The sequence below is a fragment of the Xenopus tropicalis genome, chromosome 6, assembly GCF_000004195.4.
Source record: "Xenopus tropicalis strain Nigerian chromosome 6, UCB_Xtro_10.0, whole genome shotgun sequence".
Lineage (NCBI taxonomy): Eukaryota > Metazoa > Chordata > Amphibia > Anura > Pipidae > Xenopus > Xenopus tropicalis.
In genome coordinates this window covers 50,378,765-50,400,820 of record NC_030682.2, presented here as the reverse complement: position 1 = coordinate 50,400,820, position 22,056 = coordinate 50,378,765, and the positions used below count along the sequence as shown (strand labels likewise).

The 22,056-nt window shown below is 39.0% G+C and overlaps 1 protein-coding gene across 5 annotated transcripts; it reads left to right on the top strand.

Annotated features, from left to right (window-relative positions):
• Window positions 1-391: 391 nt before the first annotated feature.
• On the top strand, window positions 392-20,925 carry tcaim (T cell activation inhibitor, mitochondrial). 5 transcript variants are annotated; one of them, XM_012964747.3, is made up of 12 exons: window positions 392-495; window positions 7,401-7,485; window positions 7,592-7,694; window positions 8,502-8,637; window positions 10,398-10,545; window positions 11,730-11,982; window positions 12,689-12,811; window positions 13,412-13,509; window positions 14,287-14,378; window positions 17,465-17,697; window positions 19,334-19,465; window positions 20,065-20,925. In XM_012964747.3, exons 3-12 carry the CDS (start codon window positions 7,666-7,668, stop codon window positions 20,291-20,293), a joined length of 1,473 nt encoding a protein of 490 aa, XP_012820201.1. In that variant the 5' UTR covers window positions 392-495; window positions 7,401-7,485; window positions 7,592-7,665; the 3' UTR covers window positions 20,294-20,925.
• Window positions 20,926-22,056: the final 1,131 nt, after the last annotated feature.

The window sequence follows — 22,056 nt, the reverse complement described above, 5'->3', positions numbered from 1 at the left end:
TATGTATCATTGTTCTCTGTTTGAAAATAAAGGCCAACTACAATGTCTTATAAACAGCATTTTGCACACGAATATCAAGATGATTTACCCCTATAAGGATTCTAAAACCAGCTAATATCAGCGAGCCTGCCTCGGAGCCCTGCTTCATTGGATCCCACCCCCTTCCACAGAAGCTGGGTTTGCACATAGCCATTCCCTGCTGCCGCCACAAACTCGTCGATCGCTCCCCCTTCAACTGTGCCCCCTCCAACTTCACCATGTACCGCTGGTAGTACCCACACTGTGACACAAAGCAAACTCTGCACTCCTACATTTTCATTGGTCCGTAGGTTTACGCCCCTCGGAAAATAAAAGTGATTGGCAGAGTAAGGAAAAGTCGGAACCAATCATTACAGTTAGACTGTGACAGCTGGCGATCGAGCATTCGGCAATCTGCTACTTGGGACTGTAGAATTGTTTGGTAGACGATTCGGCGTTCCTGTCCTTTGCAGTCTGGTAAGGTACAATAACCAGTTGTTGTTGATGAAGATGATAGTTTTGTTTGCTTTTATATAGCAGCGTTCTACAGGTGACTGCACGTCTGAAAGGTCTAGGGCAAGAGTGTTGCGTAACCATGGTAACGCGCTGTCGCTCCTTTCATCTCAGTTGCACGTCTACTAAACATAGGTGGTGGAGTAATCTGTGTTATCGCAGGTCTGTATTTAGTCAGAGTGGCACTACCACCAGCGTTCATTGCATATTTATTGGGAATGCTTGTGCGGTTCTTTTATTAAATCATTGCATTCTCTGAATAGACCCAGATTGTTCTGTGCAGTTGGTCCACTTGCAAAACCACAGACATTTTTAGGGACAAACATTTTGAGGGTCAGAGAGTCAAAACCAGGTCCTTACAAACAAGTGTCAGTTGGCAACTGGGTTGTTTTCTTGCATTAAATTGCTGGTTAGAGATTATATAGAATGTTGCTATTGCTGCTTACAATCCTATATTGCAAATATATTCAATGCTCTTTACTTTTGCTTTTCACCATTTTATTTTTTTCTGCCAAAGCCTTAACCCTCCATTCTCCCTTTCTCTCTTCCATTCTCCTATTCTCTCTTTGCTTGTTTTTGGTGTTCCTCTTGTATTTTGTAACTCTGTTACTGTCTTGCTATGTGAGAGATCTGCACACATAAAGCCTCCTTGCTGGTAAAATGCAAACTGATTCAAATGCAGCCATGGCCTAAATTATTTATTAAACATGGTATGAAGGGTTCATGACGTGCATTATATAAATGCGTTGTTAGATGGTCCATAACATGGAGCTTTGTTCAGCTCCAGGAGTGATGCCCAAGAGGTATCAGAGAAACAGTTCCTTATATTTACAACTCTGATATTAGATAACAGCAGTTAAACTGGTCACATGTAGGGTGTTTTGCCTGCCTACTCTTGACCAAACTGCTGGCTTATTGACTCATTTGGAACCAAAGTGATGTTCTCTTCAAAGGTATCTGGTTGCAGCTTGGCTAGACACCAAACAAGAGGATCCCAAGTGTATGACCAGCTTAACATAATTAAGACAAGTGTAACCCCTTAACAGCACTTAAAGTGGACCTGTCACCCTAAGAAATAATTCCAATTTCTTTTCTATTGTGTTTGTTAAGCAAAATTAACTTCACATATTATATAAATTATATAAATCTTGTTTCCTTTAGTCTTGGGAATATACAATCACAGCAAGCAGACAGCTGCCATTTTGTGGGCACTATTAAAACATACTTTGTATCGTCCCAAAATCTTGTGTATGTGCCAGAATGGGGGACCTGATGCCCTTGCCCATGCAATGGCTACACAATTAGATGGTGAGAAGGTAGGGGAAATGTGAGTGCTGAATGGAAAGTTTAAGTAATTGTCTGCCCCGCCTCTATGTCTAAGGCATATATGTGTATGATTGACAGCTGGGATTTTTAAATTTATTTATAATGGGTTTGAATGTGTTAATATAAAAATGAATTTTGATTTCATGTTTAATTTGAAAAGGACTTTTATTATACAGCTTTTCATGTCTGGGTGACAGGTCCACTTTAAATGCCAGGCTATGGTTAGAGCATGGGGCACATTGGGACTCTCTTTCAAAGGAAGGGTATAGTTGGTGCAGAAAATACTAGAAGATGGAGCTGAGGTTGTGGTCGAACTACAACTCACAGGTGCTGTGTGATGCAGATGTATTAAATAGGATGCCAGAAGGGTTAGTAGTGAACTATAATACAAGGTTTTATTCGTCCAAGACAGATAATATCACTTCACTTTAGTACTCACATGAACAAGATAGAAATAGAACCCACTTAGGATAGCAAAGGAGGGTACCACCGGTTCATCCCACCTCTTGAGGGGTAAAGTACCTGTGAGCAGGGCACCACTTTGGAAGGCAGATCGGATAGTGAAGTCAATCCCCAGGTTGATAACCTTTAACTCTTGTGGGTCCTACGGCTGGGCATAGATCAGGGGTTATCCTGCCTGTATCCTGTCACTAGTCCGTGGCCCTAAGCTAAGGAAACATTGCCTAGTGGGTAGAGATACTTCCGTCTGTCTTCTAGTTGGGGCCTCAGCTGCCCTTACTATCTAAACCTTTCTAATCTCACCACTTCTAGAGGGTGCTATAACAGACCTGCTACTTCTATATAAACCTCATTCATGGGGCCCTGTCCCCGACTTCTCCAGATCAGGTATTGTATCTGGGGTATCCTTGGCTTACTGGGGCTTGTTACTGCGCCCAGGCTCAGTGGAGCTGTTGTACAGTTGCAGACAAGCAGCCAAAGAGGAAGCCACTCCTCCTTGCAAGACACTATATCAGTCTGCAAGGGGAGTGGTCAACCAAACTAACCCAATGGGTGTAGAGCATAACTATAAACTGTTACAAAGGCTTCTGCCCAGCAACAAGGGAATGTGTGAAGAGGTAGGGATATCACTCCATAGGGCAATAAACCCTATGGGTTCCTACACAAGTAATTAAAGAGTAAGATTTTATAGTTTTTTTTTAGACCTTTTTCTTTTAAACAGAACTTGGGATTAATTCTTCTACCCCATGAAGCAAGTATGTGATATCACTGAAAAATACCTTCCAGTTGACATATGGGGATGGCACAGTCACCATGGACATTACATCATTAAGGCATATAAAAATCACTACCTCAGAGAAAGTTTACTTGAAACAAAGTCACCCCTAGCAATTAATTTGAAAATACCTGGTGTATATATTTATCCTTTTACTCCTATTTTATTTTTTGAGATCCCTGGTAGCCCCCATGTGAATATAAATGAATATAAATTGATTGGTATAGTGTATGGCTCCATAATAAATTGGTTTCTGTTTCATTTTAGAGATACTGGAAAATGTACCTTCTTTTTGAAGAGGCTCTATGGTTGGCCAGAGGTTGCATTTTGCATCACATAACATAAATGAATAGTTTTGGTTTTTTAATTGCCTGAATAATGTGGAGTAAGGATTTGTCAAAAGCATTCAATTATTTGAAAATATGTTTTCTTCATTATCTACCTTGTCTGTTGGCTAATGTTGCTCTAAAACACTTTCCAGAGGTTAAGTGACAAGATGATTAGTAGTAGGCTGTGCTGGCCATAGCAATGAGTTGTTTGCTAGATAACAAATAGACAAGTGCATTCAGTGTGGTTTGTGCAACTGTAGGCAATGAACCATTAAATCAATCAATCAATCACTCAAATAAAAATCAAAGTGATCTGTCTATCTATCTATATGTCTATTGATTCATACATAAAATCACTATAAGGCCTCATACATAGACAGGCCCGGATTTGTGGAGAGGCCACAAAGGCACGGGCCTAGGGCGGCAGAAATCTGGGGGCGGCATGCCGCCCCGCCGCACAAAAATCTTGAAATGTGTGCTCCCATACGGAGCAATGCATGCGCACTGAATGGCTGAATAAAAGTGTTATTGTAGAGGTTGGTAAGAAAAAACGTGCTTTTAGGGCATTCAAGTTAGCTGGGACAGCGGAAACTTTCATCAGGTACAAGGAAGCAAATAAAGCATGCAAAAAAGCTATCAAGCAAGCTAAAATAGAAATGGAAAGGGATATTGCAGCTAGGAGTAAAAAGAATCCTAAATTATTTTTTAATTATGTGAATAGTAAAAAAATGAAGCAAGAAGGGGTGGGAACTTTATTATCACGGGGGGGTAAGTTGGTTGATGAGAATGGGGAAAAAGCTGAAATTTTGAACTCTTATTTTTCATCTGTCTATACATCTGAGGAGCCAGATAATGAAGGCTTCCCTTGTAATATGCCCAGTTCTAGTAATTTAGCTACTGACGCATGCGTCACTCGGGAGGAAATTCAAAAGAGACTTGAACATGTAAAGGTAAACAAAGGTCCAGGACCGGATGGGATTCATCCCAGGGTATTAAATGAGCTGAGCGCTGTGATTGCCAAACCTCTTCACTTAATTTTTCAGGATTCATTGAGGTCTGGCATGGTGCCGAGAGACTGGCGGATTGCTAATGTGGTGCCGTTATTTAAAAAGGGATCCCGTTCTCAGCCTGAAAACTATAGGCCTGTTAGTCTGACATCAGTAGTAGGAAAACTTTTGGAAGGGGTAATAAGGGATAGGGTACTTGAATACATTGCAGTTCACAATACTATTAGTTTGTGCCAGCATGGTTTTATGCGTAACAGATCTTGCCAGACTAATTTAGTCGCCTTTTATGAGGAGGTGAGTAGGAACCTCGATGCTGGAATGGCAGTTGATGTCATCTACTTGGACTTTGCTAAAGCGTTTGATACAGTACCTCACAGAAGGTTAATGATCAAATTAAGGAATATTGGCCTAGAACATAATATTTGTAATTGGATAGAGAACTGGCTGAAGGATAGAGTACAAAGAGTGGTTGTAAATGGAACATTTTCTAATTGGGCCAGTGTGGTTAGTGGAGTACCGCAGGGGTCAGTCCTTGGGCCTTTGCTTTTTAACTTGTTTATTAATGACCTGGAGGTGGGCATAGAGAGTACTGTTTCTATTTTTGCTGATGACACAAAATTTTGCAAAACTATAAGTTCCATGCAGGATGCTGCCGCTTTGCAGAGCGATTTGACAAAATTAGATAACTGGGCAGCAAACTGGAAAATGAGGTTCAATGTTGATAAGTGCAAAGTTATGCACTTTGGTAGGAATAATATAAACGCAAACTATCTACTGAATGGTAGTGTGTTGGGGGTATCCTTAATGGAGAAGGATCTAGGGGTTTTTGTTGATAACAAGTTGTCTAATTCCAGGCAGTGTCATTCTGTGGCTACTAAAGCAAATAAAGTGCTGTCTTGTATAAAAAAGGGCATTGACTCAAGGGATGAGAACATAATTTTGCCCCTTTATAGGTCCCTGGTAAGGCCTCACCTTGAGTATGCAGTGCAGTTTTGGGCTCCAGTCCTTAAGAAGGATATTAATGAGCTGGAGAGAGTGCAGAGACGTGCAACTAAACTGGTTAAGGGGATGGAAGATTTAAGCTATGAGGTGAGACTGTCGAGGTTGGGGTTGTTTTCTCTGGAAAAGAGGCGCTTGCGAGGGGACATGATTACTCTGTACAAGTACATTAGAGGGGATTATAGGCAGTTGGGGGATGTTCTTTTTTCCCATAAAAACAATCAACGCACCAGAGGCCACCCCTTTAGATTAGAGGAACGGAGCTTCCATTTGAAGCAGCGTAGGTGGTTTTTCACAGTGAGGGCAGTGAGGTTGGGGAATGCCCTTCCTAGTGATGTGGTAATGGAAGACTCTGTTAATGCCTTTAAGAGGGGCCTGGATGAGCTCTTGATCAATCAGAATATCCAAGGCTATTGTGATACTAATATCTACAGTTAGTACTAGTGGTTGTATATATAGTTTATGTATGTGAGTGTATAGATTGGTAGGTGTGGGTTAGGTGTGCTGGGTTTACTTGGATGGGTTGAACTTGATGGACACTGGTCTTTTTTCAACCCTATGTAACTATGTAACTATGTAACTCAGGGCGGGGGGGGGCATGCGACCGGGGGGTGGCCTCTGGTTTTCAAATCCGGCCCTGTACATAGAACCTTTGGGCCTATGAAAAATTGCATGCAACTCTTTTGATACTAATGATAGTTGCATCTTGGGACAGAATGTGTTTTTCACATCACACTTTTTGTTTTAATAATCTACACACTGTTTTTAAGTATTAACATATATGTACTGTATATGTATATTATGGAGTAAGAGGTACATCATATCTTGTACACAACTTTCCCACTTCTGTAAGATTTTTGTTACATAAAGATTTGGGGTGGAGGACCAGAAATATGGGTCAATATTGAAGTAGGACTGCTGACAACACACACCAGTTGCAAGTGAGGGTTACTGTTAAAGGAGAAAGAAAGGTAAAAACTCATTAAGCTTTATCAGAAAGGTCTATGTAAATACAGCCATAAGCACTCACAGAAACGCTGCATGAGTTCTCTGTCAAAAGATTTGTTGTGTCTGTAATTCATGTGCCACAGACACACAGCTCTCTGCTCCCCCCTCCCTCAAGAATGCTAAGAACTCACCCCCCCCCCTTAGGAATGTGGATCTGAGCCAATCAGCAGGAAGCTGACTCATAGGGGCACATTTACAAAAGCACGAACGCACAAGCGTTTATGCGAACGCTCCAAGCGTATTTTCACTGATTTTTTTGGGCGTGTGCACGACTTTTTTGTACGGCGCACGACTTTTTCGTACGCTGTACGACTTTTTCGGACGTTTGCACGAAAAAATCGGAAAGGTTTTACCGCTGTTTACAATTGTTCGGTACGAGAATTTCGTGACTTTCAGATCGCCAATACGATATTATCGTGACTAATACGATTTTTTCGTAAGCATTTTCGTGATATTTGCGATCTTACGAAATTTTCGTTTCCAATACGATTTTTTCCCATTCGTGATTTGGATTCGTGGATTAGTAAATGTGCCCCTTAGTCTTACTAACTGAGCAAGTTCACTTGGTCTCGGTCTCGGTTCAGGAGTGAGGCATTATGGGAACTTTCTTTGCACAGCTCAGTGTTTTTCTTTCTGTTTGCCTTCTGATAATGTGAACAGGAGAAATATGGGGAGACTTAAGGGCGCTATTGAGAGAACTGAAGGTATGCCCGCAGCTTGAGATTAACTCTTTATTAGCCTTTCCTTCTCCTTTAAAAATGTATGGTAGGACTACCATCTTTAATTTAGATCAATCTGTGAGTAACATGTATTTAGGACTATGACATATATAAATATATAGTGTAAATTTCCTGCAAATCAACAGTTACCTCTCTCAATTTACATCAGATACACTGATTATGTTGTCTGAAAATGCAATCCCTTGGCATTAAGTAGTTGATTATCAAATTTATTTATTTATTTTAGGAAAACCCATACCTATTTTACTGTGGCACTCATGATCAAAAAAAGGCATTGGATAAAAGGCTTGGGCTCAAACGTATTCCCACAAGTAAGTCTCTAAATGTCCTTCTACTTCCAATATCTTTTCAGGAATTCAAATTCCAGTTACTGTAATGCTTTAAAATGTACCCTTTGTTTACCTCTCATTAACACAGTTATTTCTCTCCATTGGTTGTGCCTGAAGGTACTCATTTGATTTCTGCATGTTGGTCTCCCCAACAAATTTGTCATGTTTGGCTGCTGCAGAGCCACAAAGAGGTAAGTTTACCCAATTTACTGTCCTTTGAAACAAACGGGTTTAAAACCTTTTTTAGTGCAGTTACCATGCTTAATAATTAGAGATACGACTAATTCTGTACATTACTCTTCACTGACACATTCAGGTCCAGATATGTGGCAAGACCACAAAGGCCTGGGCCTAGGGAGGCACAAATTAAGGGGCAGCACACTGCACAGCTGCTCCTGAACTTTACATATGCAGGGCCTGGGGACTATGTGCGCTGGAGATCTCCATGCGCCCTGCCCCCCGTGCTCCACATGTAGGAGTACATGGTCCTGTGGGAGGGGCAGGGAGCAACTGAGGATGGGCCCCTGGAAATCCGGTCCTGGACACGTTTGGCCAGTGGTGTGCTTCTCATGCAGCTTGAGTCCTCTTAAAATGTTTAATCTATATCCTAAAAGAGGCACAATTGTACTGCACACTTTTTCGATGGCACATGGATATTACTAGCTGTACACTGAAGACAATGATAATGTGAATTTCAATCAACTTGCCAGTCCAATATTGTAGTCTCTTGAAATTGGTTCTTTCAGCATTTTGCGTACACAATTTGTGATTTGGCTGATGTTACATCTAGTTCAGGAGGGACATGTCTTCCACATGGAAGGAAACATCACGTGCTTCATGTAAATTACCCCTAAGAGCAAGAACCAGGGCCTTCAGTATACCTTAGTCTCAATTTAGGAAAGGCAGTGAAATACATATTGGAGTCATTAATTTGCCTGTTATTACATCATTTTATTTGGCACATGGTAAATTTACTACTTTTCTTTTTCCCCTTTCAGACTTCCATGGGGGTCTCTATTACAGAAATTTGTTTTTCAAGCCAGGCCACTCTCGGGCGCAGATGCAGCCACAGCTCTAAGGCCATTTTATTTTGCTGTCCACCCAGATTTTTTTGGTCAACATCCAGTGGAAAGAGTAAGCATTTTGATATTTAGCACTAATTAAATATATTTTCCTTTTACATTTTGTATTTTCATTTACTTTGTATCTTTCTATATCATTCATAAGACAAATGTTTTCTAAGTTTGCATAAACATCTTTAAATCAAACATTTTGTATTTGGTCATTGCAACAGTGTCAGTGTCACTTCAGCAATATAACTACAGTCGCCCTCATCTCTCAGTGTTTGCTATTTCACATGAAATGTAATGAACAATTCTGAGTGCTGCACCAACCTAAGAGAGCTTAAATGAAAAGGAGAAGGAAAGTCATTTTGGCATTTTACTGCCAATAGATTTGCCACATTAGTGCCACCTAGAACAATATATTTATTCTGCAGAAACCATTACCATACCTGAGTAAACAGCTTTAGAAGCTTTCTCCTTTTGCTTAAGATAGCAGCTGTCATTTTAGGTAGCTTCCTGCCTGCATTCTAGCCGTTATAGCTGAGATCACACATTCCTAAGGGAGGGGGGAGGGAGTTCTTAGCATTCTGATGGGAGGGGGGAGCAGGAGAGAAGAGAGAACTGGGCAGACTCTGGCACTGGGAATTAAGGTGTTTCTGAGAGAGGAAGTCAGACACTTGAACATTATGTTTACAAAAAAAGAGACAAGAAATCCTGTGTTTCGTTTTTTGATAGAGAACTCAGTGCAGCGTTTCTGTGAGTGCTTATGGCTATATTTACATAGACCTTTCTGATAAAGCTTACTTAGTTTTTACCTTTCCTTCTCCTTTTAAGATACATGGCAGTACTATACCAAACTCCTAGACAAGCTTGCAGAGACACATATTGAAAAATGAAACCTCACACGGTGCTGCAGTGGTGCAACAACTTCGATAGCCAGATGCTTTATTTGGAGCCTTAAAGGAAAAGTAACACTACATTTTTTAAGTAAAAAAGCTTTTCTACCCTGCACCAATAACTGCCCTATCCTGCAAACCACTTAGTATTTTAAATGCTTTAATAGAAAATACCTGCGAAAACTTGACTTCCTGTCAATTGAACTACGGCGATACGGCGAAGGAAGGAGCTGCATCACTATGCGACAATCGATTGATCGAGTCTAGCCTTCTTTCTGTATAGGAAGGAGTCAGGCTAGGCTCGATCAATCGATTGCATAATGGTTGCTGCTCCTTCCTTTGCCGTATCGCTGTAGTTCAATTGACAGGAAGTCAACTTTAAGCAGGTATTTTCTATTAAAGCATTTAAAATACTAAGTGGTTTGCAGGATAGGGCAATTATTGGTGCAGGGTAGAAAAGCTTTTTTACTTAAAAAATGTAGTGTTACTTTTCCTTTAAGGCTCAAAATAAAGCATCTGGCTATCGAAGTTGTTGCACCACTGCAGCACCGTGTGAGGTTTCATTTTTCAATATGTGTCTCTGCAAGCTTGTCTAGGAGTTTGGTATAGTACTGTCATGTAATAGCTTTTTTACTTAAAAAATTTTAGTGTTACTTTTCTTTTAATGAACAGCATTCACATGTTATGTTAAAGGAATTTTGACACTTTCCAAAAACTATGCCTTTTGTCCTAGGAAGCGCTATGTGCAGCAGCAACAGCCTGACTACCATGGCTGAAAAAGGGTGCAGCAGCCATGATATTCAAGCAATTAAGGCAAAAAGTGCCATACCCAGGATATTGGTTGTTAGGGAGAATGCTATAAAAGGTGTTAGTATCCCTTTAACTCCTGACACTTTTTATTCTCATCAAAGCTGTACTGCTTGCCTCATTATAGGAAGTAAACGAAAACTCACTGAAAAGATTAAATGGCTACTTAGAAAATCTTCAGAAACCCGGTCAGAAATCTCACAAACCAGCTCAGCTTACATTTTATGTACGAGAAACAAACACCATAAATGATTCAGACACAATTCGAACCACAGGTAAGTGTCATTACATTCAAAATAAATCTCTGCACAACCACAGAATAAAAGCAGAGCATTTATCCATATGAAAAATGATAATGAGAATTAAGACTAATGTCACGCCTGCAGAATTGTCAGAAGCTGCAACTTTTCTCCGCAGAATTAGCAGTGCATCAGCATGTGCACAGTGTGATTCCCCTGCATATTCACAGTGATCTGTAGTTTTAGGCAAGAATTATGCATGTTTGCCCACAATTTAAAATATTTGGACACAATTCCGTACCTTTTGGTTCCAATATATTTTTCTTTAAAAGACACAGCTGCCGAAAGCTGTCAAATCTGGACTGACATTAACCTAAACCGTCCCTCCCAGTGTTTCCTTGATAACTTACTGCCAGATCTCAATAGGACTGGCTGGAAAATCCTGTTGGATGACTAATGCATTGGGCTGCGCTACTAAAACCAGATGTAACTTTATATACAGTCATTAATAACTCACATCATAATTTTCTTTCAGCATTATGGACATTATTTTAATATTTTTTAAATGTAATAGTTCCCCTTTACCAACTAAATTGTGGTTCACTCCTTTCCTAAATAAACATCTTAGCAGGCACTCAAAGGCGATGACTCAAATACAGGTTTGTCAAATGAAAGAATTTCCTGTTGAAACATGGAAATATTTGTTGCCTTACTCGTTTTGTGCTGTATCTAACTTAATCATAGGCACAAGTGTTACCTGGGCCCTCATATAGAGTGGTGAGTTTACTTTTTAAATCTATATGGCATAATCTTGAAGAGTAGTTGCTATACTGAACTCTAATTCAGGGAAGACACTGTCAGAGAGAAAAAAGTAACCCTGTAAGATCAGCACATGTTGTTGAATATTGCAGATTGTTGGAGATTACAGTTTCCATGTATCCAATGCTTTTCAGTGCTAGATGTAAGAACTGGGGGTTTGGTAGGTACAGAACTGGGATCTAGGGGGGTCTGCTGCCATTAGTAGCTTGTTCTCGCAATGAATCATGAAATAATACATGTCAACAGAATAAATGAAAGTCACACTTAAAAATGACTATAACTTTAGCATTTTTAGGTTATCATATTGATTTCGAAGTGAGGTTATGGATTCTTTTTTACTCTATAATGAAGTTTTAACCCTCTCGCATTTATAACATTTTCTTACTTGCTTTTCTTGATAGGGTTTCGAACCGTACATTTTACTTTGGATACAAGGGACTTGCTAAGTACAGTTCTGGATATTCTGAATTCATGCAGCTTATCTACTGCACATGTGAATACTGCAGAAGTAGGTATGGAGTCAAAACCTCACAAGGGAACAAAAGCAGCATTTGATAGGCCCATAAAATGGGACAAGACATATTACTCATTTACTGGTTTCAAGGACCCTGAAGAAGAGCTGGAGCAAGCCCAAAAAGTAGAGACAACAATTATGTATGTGTGTAGAAGTTTTTCTTTGCTGTAATTTTATTTGTCCTAATGTTGGTGTGTGCAGTGTTGCAATCCTCCAGCTATTGTTGTGAACCTCATAAACTTATCAGTGGACAATGGAAGTTGTTAGTTATTCCTCTTCTGTACTTTTGATTCTCTTTATGTCTTTAAGCCAAATCCGAATGTCTTACTATTTATACACAGACACCAAAATGTGTCTCTGTTTACTCTCACAAATAGGGTAGAGAGTAAACCTTCTTAGAGTCTAGAAAAAGTATGCACAAGGCACGGCAAACCTGGGGTAGCTGCGAGCTTTGTCTCCTCATCCTTGTTCGAGCACTTGCGCATGCGCAGTAGAGTGAATAGTGGAACTTTAACAAAAAAGTCGGCTTTTCACTCTACTGCGCATGCACCGGCCCTGGGATTTTGACACAGAAGGAAGAAGGAAGCACTTGCTGCAGGTACCCCGGGCTGGTGCTGTTTTCTCCTACCAGAGGCACCAGTCACTTGGGGGTGCCTAACATTTTGGCACCCCGAGTGACTTAGCCTTTCCTTCTCCTTTAAGACAGAGTTGTGTCTTGTGGTGTGTGTTTCTCTAGTGTGTTTGCCCATCTCTTTCTGGATCCCTATAGAGAGCTTTGGTCCATGTGTTTGTATTTATGTATATGTGTAGATGGGGAAGTCATATTTAGTGTACATTTTTCTTCAGTCCCTGGTTAGAAAACAATCAGTCACTGGCTAACAAGAAGTTGACAAAAAGTTTTCCATTACGGGAGGAGCTAGAGCAGTTAAAGAATGAACTGGCTGATCAACTCCAACTATCTGATATCCGGTAAGAAGCCTTAGTAAGTTAAAGTATAAATATATTATTTGCTTTGCTGTTTTCTGTTGCAAGCAATCACTGATAATTAATAGGCAAAATAGGTCTATTCTATAGCTAGCTTTATTTATTCCATTTATTTAAAATAAGCTCATATGCAAAGTGTGCCTGTAGGGCAATAAAACATGAAATGCTTTAGTTGGAGCTGCTTGTTGGTTCGGCCCTCAAAAGCCAGCAATACTCCCAGCAATGCTTTCAACTGAAAGTGCTTTGGATTGCACTAGCCAGGCTCCTATCGTGTAAAAATGCAGCAGTGCACATTTTTCCCAGCTGTAATCCCCAGGCCATGGCAACCATTAGTGCTTGCCAAGTTGTCATTCAAATCAAAGGATCCATAATGGGTTGTGGCTGATTGCCAGAAGTAACTCAAGTTGTACTCTTTTGTGAAACACTTCTCCTCTTGTGCACATGGGATTGTATAACCAACATGTCTGAGAGATGCCTTAAAACCTGTTTATATTGGTAATACAGTGTCTAGTGTAACCCATGAACAATATTGTCAGGCCTACATGTATTTTTATTTGTCATTATAGTTATATTTTTTTGGTACAGGTGGCAGAGAAGCTGGGGAGTTGCTCATCGTTGCAGCCAACTGCACAGTTTAAGTCGTTTAATTCAGCAGAATCCCGAGACTCTAAAAATGGCTAAAGGTACATTAGTCAAAATAATTTTGGACTGATTATTTAATTATATCTACTAAGTAACTGTTTTCCATTTTTGACACCTATGCAGTTAAGCGACAGTGTCAGTGATTGTAATGACTCCAAATTATTAAGGTGGAAGTGTGAAAATTGTTATCCAGTCATATATAATCATTATTTTTATGAACTATTGTTTTTATAAATGTAACAATTTACAAGTTTCCATTGGAGTACCTATGATTTAAGGAAAACTATACACTGTCAACATTGTTAGGTCCTACATGGTGGCTGCAGATCTGATTGCTGCTGAGGTAGAATGCCCTATAGTAGGCAATAATGAGGGCTGGCTTGTGCCGGGCCTCCACCCCACCCATTGTTTTTTTTGCCCAACGTGTTTTTCCATTTTGAAAATGTTATTTTTCAAGGCAGTGGTACCAACATGTAAGGGGCATGGGCACAAATAGATTTTCATTTTAGAGAGACTAACAGTGATCTGCTGATATTGCCATTTGTGCCCAAATGGTAGGGTTGTAGGATGAAGGTTGGCCAAACTGTTCCAAAAAATATAGGCATATTTTTATAAAAAATAAGACTGTTGCAGTTGATGGACAGACTGGTAATATAGGAATGTATAAGAATTATTTTCAATATGTTTTTTAATTATTGACCCCTTAACTCATAACAGTTTGATGTGATATGTAAAGTAACCGCAAGCATTACAGGCATATGTGATTGAATACCATATATCTTTACCCATTTTCATTTCAAATGTCCCTACTTTTCTAGGTCGCACATTACTATTTACTGAGGAAACAGGCATGAGTGCTTCTGGTCATGTGATGCTGGGAACAATGGATGTACATCACCAATGGGCAAAGGTGAAAATTACATTATCCTAATACTCATGTAGTGTATAAGTTACAAAAAGTGCTTTTTCGGTCTGTACTGGTTGTGTATGTTTAATTGTACTAACAGGGAACCTTCTGTACACTATTGGCGCTGTGAAATAGATATACACATATAAATATATGTCTATGAAATAGACATATAAAAAATACAGAGCAGTTCTTGCATGAGTGTATTGCTATACGAAAACCAATGCAAAGCAATTACACAAAGCAGCATTCCAGCAACTGTGCAGATTAAGGTTTGCTTACAGCATATCTGTAAGTGTATATTTATATTTATTGCACAGGAATTTTGAAGACTGCAGATAAATGTATACTGTAGGTGTAGGTCTTACTGGTTTTAAATATGCAGTCAATCTCTGATTGACTGCATATCTGTATAAAAACCTCAGCCGCAGTGGATGCAGTATAAACCCAAGCATGCAATATTAAACGCGCTGTCAACTCAGCTTATGATTCTCTGATCTATGTATTTACTTGCAGCATGCATAGCCTTAGCCCTGTCATCCTAATTCAGTTAAGCGTTGCCTTTTCTTGTTCTTCTGCAACCACTGTATAATCAACTTAATGACTCAGGCTTCCTACTCAGGATGAAAGTAGAACAACTATGTATAGCCCTGAAGCAAGAGAAGTACTGCATGCTGCAAAACAGATGCCTTTGCTATGCTGTTGAAATGGCTGTTATAGATAAGCATATTGTTAGTCAACACCTTAAAGGAATTGTTCAGTGAAAAATAAATAGGCTGTGCAACATAAAACATGTTTTCAATATAATTACTTAGCCAAAAATGTATATTAAAGCTGGAGTGAACAGATGCCTTACATACTAGCCAGAACACAACTTCCTCCTTTACAGCTCTCTAACCTGTCAGTGACTTGCATAATTGTTTGTTTTTGAATCAGACCTGCTTGCTCACAAAGTAACTGAGCAGTTATGTCCTATGTGTCTCCCTCTCAAGTCACTGACTAACTTAGAGGTTAGAGAGCTGAAAGAAGGAAGCAGTGTTAGACACTCATTCACTCCAACCTTTATAGATTACATTTTTGGTTAAGTAAGTATGTTAGAAACATTTTTGTTTGTACACAGCCTATCTATTTACCCAATCAAGCAAGGAGCAGACCATAACACCATGAAGTGCAGGCAAGCCCCTTTGGGGTGCGCACTTCCGTCTGCTCGCTAAGTTGAGCATCTGATTGAGGGGGACCCCATGCCCCGCATGTATAGGAGCTTCCTAACACAGAAAGCACCCTATTCAAGGGGCTAGCTACAGGCCTCTGTACTTCATAACAGAGTGCAGTGACAATTTGTAAAAATCAGAATGCAGTGCGCACAGTGCAAAAAATAAAATGGGTAGTATTTGTACCATGGTTCTCATTGATGCAGGTGTTATTTTTAAAATCTACAGGACTGTAAATGTAAATTGTTGTGAACTGTGAATTTGCTTAGGGGTGGTTTTTACAGTTTCGTATAAATGGCCTCATTCACTGGCTTTGTATACCACCTATGACTGGATCAAACTTTCACACCTCTGTGAGTCCCAAGTGGCTGGATATCTAACTGAATAAGTTCAATGGAACCACTGTCATTGGATGTTGGCAAATATATTACCATAAAGGGTTTAAATGCTGCAGAATTTACTACCACTCTCTTAAAGTTAAGAAACTGCTTGGATGAGTGGTGGGACATTTATAAGAAAACTCAGAAAGTCCAGTTGCTTTAGAGTTTCTACTAGATACTGTACATGTATCAGTTGATATATGAACTTGAGGTCTGATTATGTTCAAATTAGACTCATGAGTAGGATAGTGATATCTAAGCAATCTGATATGACAGATGGTGTAAAAAGTGAAATGAGCATCTTCTCTTTGATAAATTGCTGAGTTGTTTTGCCCAGAGTTCAGGTTGTCAGTTCATATTAGAACATCCAAAAATTGCCTAACCCAGCAAATCAAGAGAGATTATTTTGCCTGCCTCGTTGGCCTTTTGAGCCGACACATGCAATAACACTCAAAGGGGAGAGATTGGTTGGTGCCTTACAACCTGTGGGCCATGTGCAGAGAGGCAGGACACACGCTGCTCTTTATTTTTACTCTTTTGTTGTTTTATGGGACCTCTTATACCTCTTTGTACACCCATAGTCCATGAATCTGTATAAGGAAGCTGATATTTTTATATTACTACAGCAGTTGGGCAGAGATAAAAGGGGAAATAATGAATACAGGAGTCAGTAGCCCTAGCGATACTTGTAACAAATTGGAAGCAGTACAAGTAATACACATTTTTTTCCAGCAAAGGAGTGATAATACATTACCATAGTTATGGGAAAAGCAAGACTTATTAAGAATGATTAAAGGGGTTTCAAACCCAACAATTACAAATGAAAACAATATATTTGTCTTTTGCTGTTCTTTGCACAGCTGAATTTGTGAAACAAAGAGCAACACACCCATTAATAAGAATGGTAGGCACTGTGTTAATTGTTGACTAGTAGACACTGGATTTTTCTTTATTGTTTCAATAGTCAGAAGCAGCAGTGAGCGCAGAGAATAGAAATGGACTGACAAATAAGGCTTTCAGTTGAGATTATTTTTACATATAACTTTGAACTCAATGGAAATTTGTAATGAAATTGTAATGGAAAAATACATACATACATCAAACAATTTAGGCTAATGTCCCAGGGGGAGAATAGTCACATGCAACAAATCTCTGCAGTGTATTGCAAATAGATTAGCCACAATAGTGCCAGCTAGAATGCTTTATTTATTCTGCAGAATGCTTTACCATAACTGAGTAAACAGCCCTAGAATCTCCCTCTGTTTGTTTAAGATAAACTGTCATTTTATACCTTAAAGAACTAGTAGTACCTTTTTTAAGAAATGCAAAATCTAATTTCCAGAAACTAATTTTCTGGCATGACCATTTTTAACCACTCTTTGGTTGTACAGTCATCCAGACTTGTAGATCTGACTCAATGAGGAGTGCTGGCATACTTATCATTCCCTAGTAAGTAGGGTACCACTAACCACCACAAACATTTATTTTCTTGTTTAAGCTTTTTGAAAGATTGCCCAGCTATACCTACCTTGAGAGGAAGCTGTTGCACCTTCAGGAAAGGATCAGCCATCTACTGGGGGGAATTGAAATAGTGCATATTGAGGAGCAGCAGCCACTCTTGACAATAGAAGAATACTACCGAATGCTAGAAACATTTTACAATAAACTGTTGAATAACAGAATGCCCATCCATCCCCGCAGCCTTCGCTGCCTGAAGATGATACTGCAGAGGTAAGTGATGAGCAGTTTCCCTATTCCCTATGCTTAAAAGCATCATGCCAACAGTGAAGCATGGAAGCATCATATTGTGGGGATACTTTTTATTAGCAGTGGCCGGGAGACTGTTTAGGGCTGAGGGCAAGATGAATAAAGACAAACGCAGGGAAATCAGACCTAGAACTGGGGCAGAAATTCACATTCCCGCAGGACTCAAATGACCCAAAACTCACAGCCAATGTCACACTGCAGTGGTTTAAAAGACAAGAACCTAAATGGTGCAGTCAAAGCCCAAATCTCATTTTGTCTGAAAATTCACAGCATGACTTGAAGATTGCTGTTTGCCAACTGTGCCCATTCAACCTATCAGAACAATAGGCAAATGCTGAAGGATCCATATGTACAAAGCTAGTAGGGATATAATCCCAAATGGCTTCAGCTAGGTGGATCTCGCAAGTATTGACTAATGTGGTTCAACGGTTTCTTATTGTATACCTCAGTGTGTATTCAATGAGATGCTGCTTTATTTACCCCATCATGAGGCACATATATCCTGCATGCTTCCCTTCTCATCTCATCATTTGCCTAAATGCAGTGTTTTGCACATAATTCCTGCAGCATGACACTACAGCAATAATTCTTGCAGCAATTCTTGGCATGACATTGTTTTTCTTGGGCCCTGGAGATTGCTGTGACTCTTGCTTTAAATACACTGTGTGCTTCTTAATGAAGTGTGATTCCCAAATGGTCCTTTTAAGGTCAGAGAGGCAGATTACCCTTTGTTGTTCCCACAGTGTCTTGCAATGAAGCTCAGGTGTTCTTTCCAACTCTACCTTTTACAAATTAGCAATATAGCAATAAGGTGAATTCATTTAGCAAGTATTTTGCATCTTCATCAGATGCAGGAGTGCAATACAATTAGCCTTAAGTGGTATCAAAGTGAAATTTGTTTACATTTTTAATTCATTTTTGAATACAGCATTCAACATACAAATCTGATCATTCTGTCTCTTTATCAAAATAATAAAAACATTACACATAATTGCTTTAAGTGAGTAGGGCGAGTGTTATAAGAGGTACATTACTTCAGCAAGATCATATACAATCTCCAATAAAGGGGTCTTTATCACATCTTAGGGCTGACACTTTTTAACAGTGGCATAGATATTGAAGCTTCTCAGTTGCATGCAGACTGTATACTCATTACGACATACACTATAGGTCACTATAGGAAAAATAATCCTATTTGGTTTATATTATGTTAAAATGATTTTTGAGTAGATTAAGTCATGGTAATCCCAATTACAGAAAGACCCCTTATTTGGAAAACCCCAGTTCCCCAGCATTCTGGATAACTGGTCCCATACCTGTAAATATATAGCAAAGCACCCGCACCTGGCCTATCCAACATGGCAGCTGCCAAATAGCCAATGTAGATAAGTGCCATTGAGGTGGATTTCAAAAGTTATATACTCTTAGATACACTTTTAAAGTTTGTGCTCCCTGGATAATTGTTTAATATGTAATAAAAAAAAAATAATTCTCCATCAAGTGTAGCTTTTCAAGCAGTGAGCATTGATAAACGCATCTACATTTTCTTTTTACATTTTATTTAGACTCATGATTGTGTTCCATATCCCTGCCTTTGTAGTGATCGGTTTGCGCCCCGATTGCATGAGATGGGACATTATATCATACCGACTCTGTGTGATCCAGCTTCATTACAGTGGTTTCTTTTGGCCCACACGCAGCAAGCAAGGGACAATCTGAAAAGAAAAGAGGAGTAAGTGTTCCTTAAAATTTACAGGGTAAACATTTATTTTGCATCTTTGGATTAGGAATACTCAAAAAGTATCCTGTTTTTTAAGTCTAGATCAGTGGTTGTGGGAATTTTTCTTTTTATGCCACCTTGGAGGTCTAACCTTAGGTCAGGACTCCAGCTAATATGTTTTTACCTCAAATATCACCCCTAATTGACCTTCAAGGCAGCTTTTGGGTGTATTTGGGAGAACAAATAGACATTTTCCATAAATCTTCAGGCTGTACCCCCCAGATAGTTCTCCAGTCTCCCCAAGGTGTTAAACCCTCTAGATTAAGTCTATCTAGATGAATACTCTTTATGTATAGGTGTGAGATTCTCTATGCTACACATTTATAGATCTGTATGTTCAGCTGCTTTAAGTAAACAAAAAAAGTACTGGAACATCTGATTTATACCTATTTAAATAAGCCAAATTTATGCCTTAATTTACAGAGAGTTCTTTCTGATGTGAACCAAACCATAGGGCAATTTTCACACCCCATTCTAGCCAACTTTAAATTGATCCAATATTCTTCTTTTGATGGACTTCTATGTGATTCTTTCGGTTGCTTCATACACAGGTTAACATTTGTGGAACAAGAACTAACCACAGTATGTAAAGACAGGTCATCCCTGAGCAGATTGTACAAGGAGCCCAGTATTTCTTGTGTGCAGATGATCGATTGTTGCAAAAGGTTGGCACCATTGGAACCATTCCCGTACTTGAAAGGCATGCATCTGTGCATCTCACATTACTACTCTGTTCTGCAGGATGGGGACTTGTGTATTCCCTGGAACTTTAAAAGGTGAAGCACAAAGCATTCTTCTACCACTGTGATTTACAAAAGCACAAGCTCTGTTTATTGTTCAGAAATGTAGGATTTAGCAAATTTCAGGTATCAATATAGTGGAATAACAGTGGAACCTAGAATTTTTCATCTGAAAATTTGAGTATGGTCTGGATTTTTAAAGAAGGCTCCATTCAGCGGTCGTAAGGAGGAAGATACATGTGACAAATTCTGGGTGTTTACTACAATCTAACGGAAAATTCTTGCCTCTTTACTGGATATCCTGTATTGAATCAAGAAGTGTAGAGATGGTGGAAAATCTGAGATTCGTAGGGGTGTAAGTGTTTATTTTTGACACTGGGAGCACATGGTTAATGGTACTGTTACTCACTTGCCCTGTAGAGCTGCCTTCTGCTTGGAATTTTTGTAAATAAAATTCAATGTGATGTGAAAAAGCTCTTCTTAAAGGACAGCTTTTGTAAAGTTCTGATAGATCTAATATGTGTGTGAATATGTCTCTAGGCCAGGAAATAGGAAATAATTTCACTGGGCACTCTAGCTATATTTTAATAGCATAATGAAAATACTAGGCTGTCAAAATGTAGCTGATTCTCTGACCAACCCTTCCATTAAACGAGAACAATCTAATTACAATTTGGTTTAAATGTAATATCATTTATAAATTAATTAAGTTACTCTTTGCTATCACCCTTTTAGCAGTCTGTCTCTCTATATGCAGCAATGTGTCAGGGCAAGTTATATTGACAGTTAGCTCTAATACATTGTCTGGGCAAAGTGAGCATATGCCAATGTATTCGCTATGTCAATCTTTAGGGGGAACTGAAAATTAATATGATTATTTCAGAAAGGGTACAGCAGTTTTAATTGATTATATTGTATGTATATATACATTAAATATATCTTATTTCCATTATTTTAGCTTAAATTTTTTCATCTCATGGAAATGAAATTGGAAGTTTTTGTTTTCACAATAGGTCCCCCTTAAACCAGGGATTTTTAGCCTAAGGAACGAGACACAAGGATAGGTTCCCATGCTGTGTGGTCTCCATGATCCCCCTAAATAATTCTTTTCCAACAGTTAATGAATGCAAAACAAATAAGTAGTTCTAAACCAATGTTTGGAGTGCTACACTGATTCTGAAACATAAATTGGCTCCCCTAAAAATTAAGAACCACTACATTAAAGTCTGTGTTTAAAGCACAATGGCCATCAAAAAGCTGGGTGCAGATATTGGATTATATATTTATTCTTCAGACCCCCCTCGCCCCTACTAAAATAAATTCTAATTTACAGTAAAAGAGTTCCATAAAGAAAAACTAGAAAAAACTGTTCAAAATAAGTCATGGTTTGAGGGTATGGAAATCTCTGTATTTTATGCTTGTTGTATCCTCAGTCACATTCCTTTAGTTACATATACAGGTATAGGACCCATTATACAGAATGTTTAGGACCTGGGGTATTCCAGATAAGGGGTCTTTCCGTAATGCGGATCTCCTACCTTAAGTCTATTAAAAAATTACTTAAACAGTAATTAAACCCAATAGGATTGTTTTGCCTCCAGTAAGGATTCATTATATCTTAGTTGGGATCAAGGACAAGGTATTGTTTTATTATTACAGAGAAAAAGGAAATCATTTTTAAAAACGTGAATTATTTTATTAAAATGCAGTCTATGGTAGGTGGCCTTCCTGTAATTTGGAACTTTCTGGATAATGGGTTTCCAGATAAGGGGTCCGATACCTGTACAATAAAAAATGCTGTCT